We start from the raw sequence: 12117 nt of genomic DNA, 5'->3' as shown, positions 1-12117 counted from the left end.
GCGGCTGGGACAGGGGTCACCCCGCGGGGCCCTCCAGGGTGGGCCGCCCCACGACCCCGGCCAGGCCGAAACGGAAATCCTCCAGACCCCAGAAGCTCAGCCGGGCTGACCCCGAAGGCCGTGGTGGCGCGGGCGGTGGGCGTGGCGGGCGCGCTCCTCGGCTCTGTGCGCGTGCGCCGAGGTCGCCCCGCCCAGGCCCCGCCCGGCGCACGCCGGCCTCGCCCACGTGACCAGCCCGGGTGCAAACACGCGGGTCAGCTGATCCGGCCCAACTGCGCCGTCATCCCGACTATAAGCGCGCGGCCTCGGCGCCCCGCTCCGACCCGGTGGCCGCCACCATGCATCCCCCCAGCCTTCTGCTGCTCGTCCTCTGCCTCCTGGCGGCGCCTGCTGCCGCGGTTGTCAGGTGAAGCCTCAGGGTCCGGGGCTCAGGGGACGGGCAGGGGTCGCGGCCCCGAGGTCCCGGGGCCTGTGGTGACTTCAGCGCTCCCCTGGGGACCCCACGAGCCCCTTGCGCCCCCCGCGCTGGAATGCACCTGTGCCGCCCTGCGCGGTCTCCTGCACGGCCCACCCGCTTACCGGGCGCCGGGCTCCGGAGGTGCAGGGGACCTGGGGCAGAGGCGCCAGACGCCTCTCCCCATGCCACCCTGAGGTGTACCTTGAGGGGCCGGGGGAGGCGTGAGGACCGCAGCCTCCCTGGAGACGGGGCGGGGCTGGGGGAGGTGGTGCTCATTCGGGGCAGGTGGAATTGGGGGTCTGCGCTGAGCGCCCTTTTTGCTGGAGACCTAGGTGCAGTTCCCAGAGCCCCGGAGTCTGGGCGAGTCCATTTCCTTAGGGACCCCTTTACCACCTGTGAACTGGGGACTTTAAAAGTTTGCTCCTGCGGCTCTTATCACAGGCCCTGGGCTGGGAGGCCCCTCTAGACCCTAGGAGTTCCCATGTCCCTGGGAGAGGAGGAGGCATAGGGAGTGGGCCTGGCTCACCCACCCCGGGCCTGGGACTGTGCTGCAGTGAGCCCCACACGCTCCTCAGGCCGAGCCACTGTGCCAGGTGAGGCCACCGAGTGGGCCTGGATATATCGGACTGGGCCACCGACATACCTGACCAGCTGGGCAGAGGAGGGCCGCTGCTGCAGTCGGCTTCCTTGACTCCCCTCCCCAGCCCTTGCAAGGCAGCCTGCATTCCCAGGAGGGGTATGCTGACCCATCCCATTGGGCACCTGCCCCACCCTTGCTCTGGGCCTTTGTGGGAGACCTGGGACCTGAGGTGGGTCCACTGCCCCTGGGCAGGTGGGTGAGGTCAGAAGGCTGCAGAGGCTGGAGCTGGCTGGGCCAGCAGGAGCAGTGGGCTGGGTAGGACTGAGCCTCACCAAAGGCTGTGGGGAACGGCCCGGGGGCGGGTAACCCCAATTAAAGTCGTTATGGGGGAGCAGCCACAAGCCTGAGCCTGCCTTGACCTTGCCAGCCTATCCACAGGCCTCCCCTCTCCAAGAAGGGCAGACACAGCAGTGGGGAAAGGATCCTGGGCTTCTTGGAGGGCAGGGTAGCTGAATGCAAGCCCTCACCTGATTCCAGCTCTTGTGCAACTGATACTATTACACCTGCTTCCTGGGTCCCTGGAGGCCATGTCCCTCCCCCAGGACAGAACCTGGGGCTCTTCCAGCCCCTCAGCTTTTAGGCAATAATCTCATCTTCCGGGACCACGCCCTTGATGTGCCAGGAAAAGCGGGCTATGACCTTGGACTCTCAAATCCCTGGGGCAGGGGAGAGGTTTTATCCAGGTGATGAAAAGCCCAGGGGAGCTTCCTTGGGACAAGGAGTCGGTTCACACCAAGGGGAAAGCCAGTGGCCCTGGGGGAGGGGCAGGGACCCCCTCTCTGTTATTGACTTCCTGTGTATAGAACTCAGGACCCCTGACCTCAGTCTGGAGCTCCCTCCTGCACCCTGGCCGGCGGTGTGCTGGGTGACAGGGCTCTGGAGGTGTGCCCTGAGTGCAGCTGTCGGAGGAGGCAGGGTGGTGGGTGGGGGAGCACAGAAGCCTCTAAGGCCCCGGGTGCAGTCCTGGATCTCGTGGAGCCGCATGGAGTGAGGAGAAGGGCCGATACACAGGAACGGCTGTGGGATGAGGGCACTGGACAGCCACAGGGTCCATGTGGAGGAGGATAGGTAGTCAAGGAGGGCTTCTGGAGGTGGCGTGGAGGGCCCATCTCATGGCCAGAGGAGGCCACCTAGGAGGTCAGGCAGAGCTGCCAGTGCCAGCCTGGAGGTAGGGCCACCTTCGTGCTGGTGTCTGGGTGGAGAGCAGGTGTGATGGGGCTGGGTACAGTGGGCTGCCTCAGAGCACTTTGGGCAGGAGTGACAGGTGCCTGCCAGCACCCTGAGCAGCCATGCTGGCCGCCATCCTGGAGGAGACCAGAGCCGGTGCAGAGGGAGGACTGGAGGCCCTGGGGGGCTTTGGAGCCTCTAGAATGGCTGAGGAGAGGAGGGGTGGGCACACTGGCCCCCAGGTTGGGTGTGTGGGGCCGAGGTGGGTGGTGGGTGGCCACTTCCTAGGACTGTGGCCTGTGCAACCTCGGGTGGGCGATGGGTTGCCATTCACTGACGGGGGAGGTGAGCCAGCAGTTTCCAGGTGACAGGCAGGAGTTTAGTTTTGGCTGTGGTGACTTCGAGATTCCCCAGGGGCCTCCAGATGGATGTGCAGCGTTAGCGGCCTCGGCCGGCAGGCGGGAGAACCTCCCTGATATGCCCTGACCCCTGGTTGACAGGATCCCGCTGCACAAGTTCACGTCCATCCGCCGGACCATGTCGGAGATGGGGGGCCCTGTGGAGGACCTGATTGCCAAAGGCCCCATCTCGAAGTACTCCCAGGCGATGCCGGCCGTGACCGAGGGGCCCATTCCCGAGGTGCTCAAGAACTACATGGACGTGAGTATGGGGTCTTAGCCCTGCTGGGAGCGGAGCCGCTCTCCGGAGAGCTCCCTGGGGACTGTGGGGACACTCCCGCCTCCTGTTCTCAGCGGCACAGTTTGGCTCACTTGGCCAGGGTGGCATCCAGGCTCAGCCACACTCCTGTCTTCCCCGTCCTGGAACCTCCTGCCACTGGCCCCTGTGGTTGCCGGATCTCAGGCCTGGGAGGGTGACTGAGGGTGGCCTCGGGCCTCGGTGCCAGCTCGCCCGGGGGCAGTCCTTGGGTCTGCCTGGGTGTGGCCGGCTGCCCTGGAGCCTATCTTTATTGCTGTCCTGCCAGGAGACCTATGGTGACTCGTGGTCCCTCTCCAGCCCCTCCCCATCTTCTTCCTCTGGCAGCAGCCCCTCCTGTGCCCACGACTCCTTCAGGGGGAAGCAGGATCTAAAGGGGAGCACTCTGGAAGCCACCTAGCAAGCTGGGGCTTGGTCAGCCTCGTCCCAGCTCTATGGGGTCAGTTCGAGGCCAGGGCCTGCTGTCCAGCCTCGGGGCTCTGGCCCACTGTGGGTGGGGGGGGGGCCTTGCCCTCTGTCCTGCTTGGCCCGAGTCCTGGCTGTGACAGGAAGCCCAAGACTCATAGGCATGTGACTGGGCGGGTTAGGGGGAGGGGGCCTGGGGGGAACCGGGTGCCGTGTGCCTGGTCCCGACCGGCCAGTTCCTGATCGCCCTAGCGCGAGAGCACGCTGATGCACACACATGCACACATGGAGATTTGCTGAGTGTTCCCCTGCCGGTGGTCACTTCTGTGGGGCCATGAGTCAGCAGCTGCTGCTGCTCCGTGAAGCCAGGCGGTCGGAGAAACATTGGGCTGGGCTGGTGCCAGGAATCTGGTGGCTGACAGTGGCCCAGGCTCTATTCCTGGGGAAAGCGGGCACCCAGGCGACCCCGAACTCCAGGACCCTCTTACTCTCTGCCTCCTGAGATGCTCAGCGGGCGTGGGACCCCTTGTACCTGCCTGATCCCTGAGTCAGCACCCCACCTGTCCCTGCTATCCCTGCGTACACATGGGAAAACTGAGGCCCTGGGCCATTCAGGAAGGGTTGCTGGGCAGGCAGTGACTCTAAGGCTTAGCTTCTCCCCTTGACCAGCTGAACCGCTCTGCCTGGAAGCCCTCCAGGCTTGGGGTCCACCCTGGAGGGCAGGGCAGGCACTGAGACACCCAGAATCAGACCCTGATATGGTTCCAACCTGGGGAGGAAGTCACTTACCTTCTCAGGCCCTGGACCCCGGGCCGCCAGGAGAGTCTTCCAGGCAGGCCCTTCCTGTACCTGGGGCTCAGGCCGAGGGCCGCATCTGTCCCCCTGGACTGGCCTCTGGCCTTGTCTTTTCTGTGGGGAAGCTCAGCCTCGCCATGTGTCGAGCAGGGGTAGGTGGCAGAACCCAGAGGTCTGGAGACCCCAAGCACCTGTGGGCATTAGGACCGAGGGCTGGGGACCTGGCCCATCTTCCCTGCAGGCTGAGCCGGTGGGAGTAGGTGGCTGTTGGCAGCTGTGGGCTCCATGATGCTCGTCCCTCCAGCATGGGCCTTCAGGCTTCAGGGTTTGGCTCTGGGGACAGCCGGGCCTTCTGAGGCCCGGTGGGGAGAGAGGCCCCTCCCCATCCCTGACGGACCCTGTCCTCGGCCAGGCCCAGTACTACGGGGAGATCGGCATCGGGACACCTCCCCAGTGCTTCACGGTCGTCTTCGACACCGGCTCCTCCAACCTGTGGGTCCCCTCCATCCACTGCAAACTGCTGGACATCGCTTGCTGTGAGTCACGCACCCCGGCCCCATCTCCCGGGTCCTGCCCTTTTGGGATGCCGCCACAAGGCTGCCTCAGGAGTCACCGGGGCAGTGCACTTCTCCCGCCTCTTGGCCCCGTGAGCCAGGCTGGCCCTCTCTACCCTGCTCCAGGCACTGGCTTTCTGGGTGAACCACCAGCTGGGGTCTTGCTCTCAGCAGCGCTGGGGCTGGGGTGGCCACGGAGAGAGCCAGCTGTGGCTGGGAGGGAGGCCCGGGGTCACAGCCCACAGTCCTGGGGCTTTGGCACGATGGTGGGCCTCGGATCCCCTCCACATCCCACCCTGGGGAGGCAGCTTGTGGGGAGCAGGCTCCATGGTAGACTGCAGGGGGCTGGGAGGGCCGTGGCCATGGCGTGGGCTGCGGGATGACCTGCGGGCCCTCTTCTCGCCCGGGGCAGGGCTCCACCGCAAATACAACAGCGACAAGTCCAGCACCTACGTGAAGAATGGCACCTCATTTGCCATCCACTATGGCTCGGGCAGCCTCTCCGGATACCTGAGCCAGGACACCGTGTCGGTGAGTCCCTCTGGGGCCTTTCCCAGGACTCGAGGATGCCAGGGTGTGGGGTTCACCCACTGTGGGTATGTGGTTGAAAGGGCTCGGTGATCCCAGGCCGACCCCAGCCCTCAGGTGGCCGGGGCAGTCAGCAGGATGAGGAGGGGCCTGGGAATGAGCCTGGTCATGTGCAGGCTGGAGGGACAGCCTCGAACCTGGGGGCTACAGGGGCAGGGGTCCCTGGAGTCAGGCTACAGTGAGTGGGAGGGAGGACAGGGCAGATTGATTGGGCTTTTTTTGGCACATTGGGTTTGAGGTGCCAGCAGGTGTTGAGGGCTGGGTCTGGGGCTGCACAGGGTCCCTGCAGCGGGCCAAGGGGTTGGGGAGGCTTGGGATTGGGAGGATTGCCAGGAACCCGCTATGGGGGCTGCTGGCAGACAGTCACCTGCAGGAGCCTGGGAGGGTAAGGGAGGGGGAGCAGCAGTGGCTGTTGGGGGCCCTGCCTGCACTCCACCATCCTCAGGGCCCTGTGCAGAGCTGCTCCCTGCCCAAGGAGAGGGCGAGCTGTCCCTTGTCACCCTGCCTGGGCCTCAGTGAGTTCTCACCTCGGAGCTGTGTGCTGGGGGTGGGCCAGGCTGCAAGGGGTTCAGGAGTAGTGGGACGGTGACACAGCCCCCAGCTCCGGAGCAGGCCAGGAGGGCAGCAGAGCCCCCCTGCAGGCCAAGGGACCTGGGAAGAGGGCCCCTTCCTCCAGCTGGGCCTGCTCCTAACAGTCCCTGCTAGGCTGGAGTCCGGGTCTGTACAGGGGGCTCCTCAGAGCCCTCTTCTCTGGGCCCTGCTCAGCCTGAACGGGAAATTGCCCCGTCTGCCCTCTTCCGCCCCCTCCGCCCCGTGTCAGCCTCAAGCTGTTGTTCCCTTCCCACATCCTGCTTTGGCCGTGTTCTCTTTCTGCAGCCTCATCCAGGGCTGGGGGAGGGGACAGTCAGAGAAGGGGAAGGGGGCAGCATGGGTGTGAGTCTGGGTTGGGGTCGGCGGGTTCCCCGTCTCAGGCTCCTGGCCCAGGCTGTCTCTTGTTCCCAAGGCTGAGGGCAGGAGCAGGAGCAGGACCTGCCTGCTGGTGGTGGTGGAAACAAGAGGTCAGAGCAGGGAGCAGAGCAAGGGGTCTCCCCGTCTGTGCTCCTGCCTGGTTCCCATCTCATTAAAACCAAGGCCCAAAGTCTCCCACGAAGAGGGCTCTACCTCACCCCGTGTCCCCATCCCCAGCTGTGTTCAGCTCACCGTTTCCAGCCCTTTCTTCTGGGCCCTCTGGGCCCCATCGTGTGTGAGATGAGGGGCATCCATTGAGCTGGGTTTTGTAGCGCAGCCTCATGCTCAGAGAGGGGTGTAGGGCTCAGCCTGTCTGCGACCCACTGACCCTGCCCTGGCCTGTAGGTGCCCTGCAAGTCAGCGTCATCAACCGCTGCCCTGGGCGGTGTCAAAGTGGAGAGGCAGGTCTTCGGGGAGGCCATCAAGCAGCCAGGCATCACCTTCATCGCAGCCAAGTTTGACGGCATCCTAGGCATGGCCTACCCCCGCATCTCCGTCAACAACGTGCTGCCCGTCTTCGACAACCTGATGCAGCAGAAGCTGGTGGACCAGAACATCTTCTCCTTCTACCTGAACAGGTGGGCACGTGGGTTCCCTCTCCCCTCCTGCTCTCCTCGCTGAGCGTTGCTGGGAGGCAGGGCGGGGCTGGACTGGGAGCCTTCCGGGCACCCCCACTCAGTGCCACCCCCTCCCTGCTGCTGTGGCCAGAGCTCCTGACCTCTGACCTCAGGGTATCCTGGAGGCAGGGGCCGGCCGCCCTTCCGCAGAGGAGTAAGCGGCATCACAGAGAAAGCTGTGTGGCCGGGATCTCCCAGTGGAAGGAGCTCAGGCCAGGCTGTGGGTCCTGGGACCTTGGCAGCTGGGCCTCCCTCCTGTGAGAACAGACCCAGTTCAAGGGTCATGACGGTTCCTCTTGGTTCAGTTGGCCTGTTGGTCCCTGGACCTGGTGATGGGCACATGTGGTCCTGGTCCCGGGGTTGCTGATGGTGGAGAGGGGGCATGGTACCCAGGAGCCTGGGAGTCCCTGGGGAGGTGACCTTGGGTGGGTGTGGGTCCCCGGCACCACGCAGCGAGCAGCTCTGTGGGTGTCCCCAGCAGGTGCCGGCTGCCCTCTAGGAGGAGCATGGTGGGCTCTTCCTTCTGGGAAAAAGGTTCTCCCCCAGGGTCCCCACCTGCAGCCGCTGCTTCAGCATGGGTGAGCCATGGTCAGGCGACCTTGGGAAGGGGACCTCAGCCTTAGTTAGTTTCTTCTTCTTGGGCAGACCTGAGCGGAGGGTTCCACATAAGAGGGGTGACCGGGGGTTGGGGGCTTTTGCTCTGGGGGTGGGCAGCGTGTCAGCCAGCGGCCTCCTGCCCTGAGCTGTGCCTGGTCACTGCCCCATACTCTCCAGGGCGGACAGGGGCAGGTTCACCTCATGTGGCTCACTTGGCACTTGGAGTCTCTGGGCCTGACCCCTGACCTTGGGGCACTGCTGGCAGAATTCCAGCCGTGGGGCTGGCCTGGCCTCTTTACTCTGTCCGTTGGCTGGGCAGTGAATACTCCTTAGCAACAGCCTGGGCTGCACTGCTCACTAGAGGCCAGGACACAGGTGAACCGGCTGGGCCATTTCCCCAGGGGCCTTGGGGCACAGGGGAGGCAGCGAGGTGAAGAGGGGTCGCGGAGGGCAAGAGGGCACACAGGCATCAGTGCCCACATGGGGGAGGGGGACACAGCCTGAGTGCCCAGATCGGAGAGGCGGGCACAGCCTGAGTGCCCACATGGGGGAGGGGGACACAGCCTGAGGGCCCAGGTCGGGGAGGCGGGCACAGGTATGAGTATCCAGGTGTGGGGAGGGGCACACAGTGTGAGTGCCAGGTGTGGGGAGGGGCACACAGTATGAGTGCCAGGTGTGGGGAGGGGCACACAGTGTGAGTGCCAGGTGAGCAGAGGGGCACACAGGGTGAGTGCCAGGTGTGGGGAGGGGCACACAGTGTGAGTGCCAGGTGAGCAGAGGGGCACACAGGGTGAGTGCCAGGTGGGCGGAGGGGCACACAGTTGTGAGTGCCCAGCTGTAGTCTCAAGGCAGCGGCTTGGGCAGGAAGTGAAGCCAGGCAGGAGGGAGGGTCTGAGGGCTTCTGAAAGCATGTTTGGTGAGGAGAGGAGGAGTGGGAGGCACTGATCGGGTTTCTACACTTGGGATTGCAGAGGTGTTGACAGGAAGCAAAGGCGGAGGAGGCTGGAGGAGGGCGGAGGCCCTGAGCAGTGCTGGGAGGACTGGGTCAGGCCTGGTGCTGCCTTGAGTGACGGGCAGCGGGATGGTGGCCAGCTTAGCTGCAGATGCCCTGGCGGGATGGCAGGACCACCCGACACGGAGCTTCTCTAATGGGACCGGCAGGATTTGCTGCGTTGAAAGCTTGTACTTGAGTCATGTTTGGAAACAAACCGAGGTGACATGGGCTGCAGGTCCTAGGAAGTGCAGTGTGCTCCTGCCCAGAAGCACCTTGGCTGGCCATCGGTGGTCTGGATGAGGGGAGATAGGTGGGCGTGGCTCGGGAATGCAGTTGGAGGCTGTTCCCAGGAGCAGCCAGTGCAGAGGCCCTGAGGCTGGAACCAGCCATCCCAACTTCCCAGATTGTGCCATCACCCCCTCCTAGAAGCCTTCCTTGGTTTTTCTTCTAGACAGACAGACAGACAGACAGGGTCCTCCCCATTGGGCTCCTGGCATTCACTTCCTTGTCTGCCCCCAGCCTTGACCCTGATGTCTGGCTGAACCTTGGCTCCTGAGCAGACCAGGAGAACCTGAGGGTTGAGGGAAACCTCTTCTGGGGCAGGCTGGGCCCACGCAGAGCAGCCCCACCCCGGGAAGAAGGGAGTCCGTCTCTCTTCCTGCCTTCTGGGCCTTTCCATCCCTGCAGGTCCAGAAAGCCCCTCCTTCAGGAAGCTCTCCCCGATTGCCATATTCACCCCCTTACTCCTGACCTGGCACTCGTGTGCTTGGGGGGTGGAGTGGCAGCTGACTCCTCCCTTCCTTTCCTCCTAGGGACCCAACTGCGCAGCCCGGGGGTGAGCTGATGCTGGGCGGCACCGACTCCAAGTATTACAAGGGTTCTCTGTCCTACCTGAACGTCACCCGCAAGGCCTACTGGCAGGTTCACCTGGACCAGTGAGTGGTGGCTGCAGTCAGCTCCCCTGGGTTCTGTGGGTGGGAGCGGCATGCAGGGCCCCCGGAGGAACCAGGTTCTGCAGGTGGGGGTGTCTGTGGGGAGTGGGGGGGCTGGGCAAGAAAGAAATGGGGTCAGACTAGCCCTTCATGCCCCTCCATGCCCCCCATCCCTCCATCCCCCCATCCCCCCATCCCTCCATCCCTCCATCCCTCCATCCCCTCCATCCCCTCCATCCCCTCATCCCTCCATCCCTCATCCCCTCCATCCCTCCATCCCCTCCATCCCCCCATCCCTCCATCCCCTCATCCCCTCCATCTCTCCATCCCTCCATCCCTCCATCCCTCCATCCCTCCATCCCTCCATCCCCTCATCCCCTCCATTCCTCCATCCCCTCCATCCATCCATCCATCCCCTCCATGCCCATCACCATCATCCCCTCTGCCACTCTGGGTCTCCTCTCCCACCCTTTGCCCTGGAGGACTCATGGTCCCCTGTGCATCCAGGAGCCCTGAGAGGAGGAGAGTGCAACCCAGCCAGGGGAGGGGTATGGGGGAGGGGCTCCCAGGGAGGGGCACTGGGCCCCTAGAGCACACTCCAGTCCAGGCAGGGGCCTCACGCCCTGGCTCCCTGCAGGGTGGAGGTGGCCAGCGGGCTGACCCTGTGCAAGGAGGGCTGTGAGGCCATTGTGGACACAGGCACCTCCCTCATGGTGGGCCCCGTGGATGAGGTGCGCGAGCTGCAGAAAGCTATCGGGGCCGTGCCGCTGATCCAGGGCGAGGTGAGCGCCGGGGACTGGGGCTGGGGCTGGTAGGGGGAGTCCCAAGGCCACCACTACCACCCTGACACTGCTGTGACCCCTCTTAGTACATGATCCCCTGTGAGAAGGTGTCCACCCTGCCCGCGATCACACTGAAGCTGGGAGGCAAAGGCTACAAGCTGTCCCCAGAGGACTACACGCTCAAGGTGAGTGGGTGGGGGGCACATGCCCCAGGGGAGCAGGCGTGGTGGGGGGCACACGCTCAAGGTGAGCAGGTTGGGGGGGCACACGCCCCAGGCGAGCAGGCGTGGTGGGGGGCACACGCTCAAGGTGAGCGGGAGGGGGGGCACATGCCCCAGGTGAACGGGGGTGGGGCGCATGCCCCAGGTGAGCCGGCAATAGGTTGGGGGGCGGGTGGTGCCAGGCCTGGGTGCTGACCATCAGGGCCGTCCCAGGTGTCGCAGGCTGGGAAGACCCTCTGCCTGAGCGGCTTCATGGGCATGGACATCCCGCCGCCCAGCGGGCCACTCTGGATCCTGGGCGACGTCTTCATCGGCCGCTACTACACTGTGTTTGACCGCGACAACAACAGGGTGGGCTTCGCCGAGGCTGCCCACCTCTAGTTCCCAAGCCGTCGGCGTGCCAGCACGGAAACAGAGGAGAGTCCCGGAGGAGGAGGCCCCGGCCCCCAGGCGCCTCCCACACATAGGCACACACACCCACACACTTGCCCGCCTGCTGCCCTGGGCGCCCTGGAAGCCGGCGGCCCAAGCCAGACCTGCTGTTTGTTCTGTGGTTTTCCTCTCCCTGGGTTCAGAAACACCACCTGCCTGTCTGCCTGTCTGTCTCTCCACCTGTCCGCCTGTCCATCTGTTTGGTGGGGGTAGAGCTGATCTGGAGCACAGAGCTGTTTCACACACTTGGAAGACACCGCCCAAGCTTGGCAGCCGAGCTTGTGTATCCTGGGGCTCCCTTCATCTCCAAGGAGTCCCCCCTCCTCCCCAGCCCTACCAGCGCCCGCTGGGCTGAGCCCCCACCCCACACCAGGCCATCCTCCCAGACCCTCCCTTGGAAACCTGCCCTACCCGAGGGCCCCTGTGCCGAGCTTGGGCCCCTCTGCCCAGCTTGGGCCCAGCTGGGCTCTGCCACCCCTACCTGTCCAGTGTCCTGGGCCCATTGTGGATGAGGCCAGTAGAGGCCTGAGGATGAGCTGGAAGGAGTGAGAGGGGATCAAACCCACCTTCTGGAGCCTGCGGGGTGGTCCTGGGACTGAGCCCATCCCTGGGGCATGCATTGGCCTGGAGGTGGGGCTGGGGCTGGCACCAGCCTTCCTCTGCAGCTGACTTCTGTCCTCCCCTTGGGCGACCGAGAGCCCCGGCTGATGTGGAAATACAGTTGTTGGCCTCCCCTCTGTGCTGGTGTGCTCTGCTTGGCGGGGGGATGGCTCCAACTTGGGATGGGGAGGGGGTTGAGGAGTGCGAAGCCAGCATGGCAGCTGAATCAGGGCAGCACCAGGACAAGCATTTGGGGTGCCCTGGGCCTATGGCCCCCTGCCCTGCCCAGTCCACGGGCTCCAGGGCCGTGGCCAGCTGTCCAGCCTGGTTGGCCAGCAGGGACTGACTTGTTCCCAGGTCTGGAGCAGTGGCCAGAAGGATGTGGCCTTGGCTGGGACTGCAGGGTGGGGCCAACAGGGTGTCCAGTATGAGTGCCAGCCTTGAGGAGTAATTTCAGGGAGGTGGCCCAGCCAGGCAGCCAGGGCACTTGAACAGAGGATGTTTCTGCTCTCAGGGACCATCAGAGCAGGCCTCCCAGTCAGCCTCCTTAGCCCTCTCGTCCTGGGAAAGAAATGGCTCCAGGTGGCATGGATGGCTGGCCTATCTGGGCTTTC

At 64.7% G+C, this 12117-nt stretch overlaps 1 protein-coding gene across 1 annotated transcript; it reads left to right on the top strand.

The window, feature by feature from the left end:
• Window positions 1-205: 205 nt before the first annotated feature.
• On the top strand, window positions 206-11640 carry CTSD (cathepsin D). The gene is made up of 9 exons (XM_010382025.2): window positions 206-406; window positions 2765-2924; window positions 4591-4714; window positions 5145-5263; window positions 6674-6906; window positions 9349-9471; window positions 10106-10250; window positions 10337-10435; window positions 10685-11640. The coding sequence occupies exons 1-9, from the start codon at window positions 339-341 to the stop codon at window positions 10850-10852; spliced, it is 1239 nt and encodes a 412-aa protein (XP_010380327.2). The 5' UTR covers window positions 206-338; the 3' UTR covers window positions 10853-11640.
• Window positions 11641-12117: the final 477 nt, after the last annotated feature.

This window comes from Rhinopithecus roxellana, chromosome 15 (genome assembly GCF_007565055.1).
Source record: "Rhinopithecus roxellana isolate Shanxi Qingling chromosome 15, ASM756505v1, whole genome shotgun sequence".
In the NCBI taxonomy this organism is placed as follows: Eukaryota; Metazoa; Chordata; class Mammalia; order Primates; family Cercopithecidae; genus Rhinopithecus; species Rhinopithecus roxellana.
The sequence above is the reverse complement of the archived record's forward strand: the minus strand, read 5'-3'. Positions and strand labels throughout refer to the sequence as shown.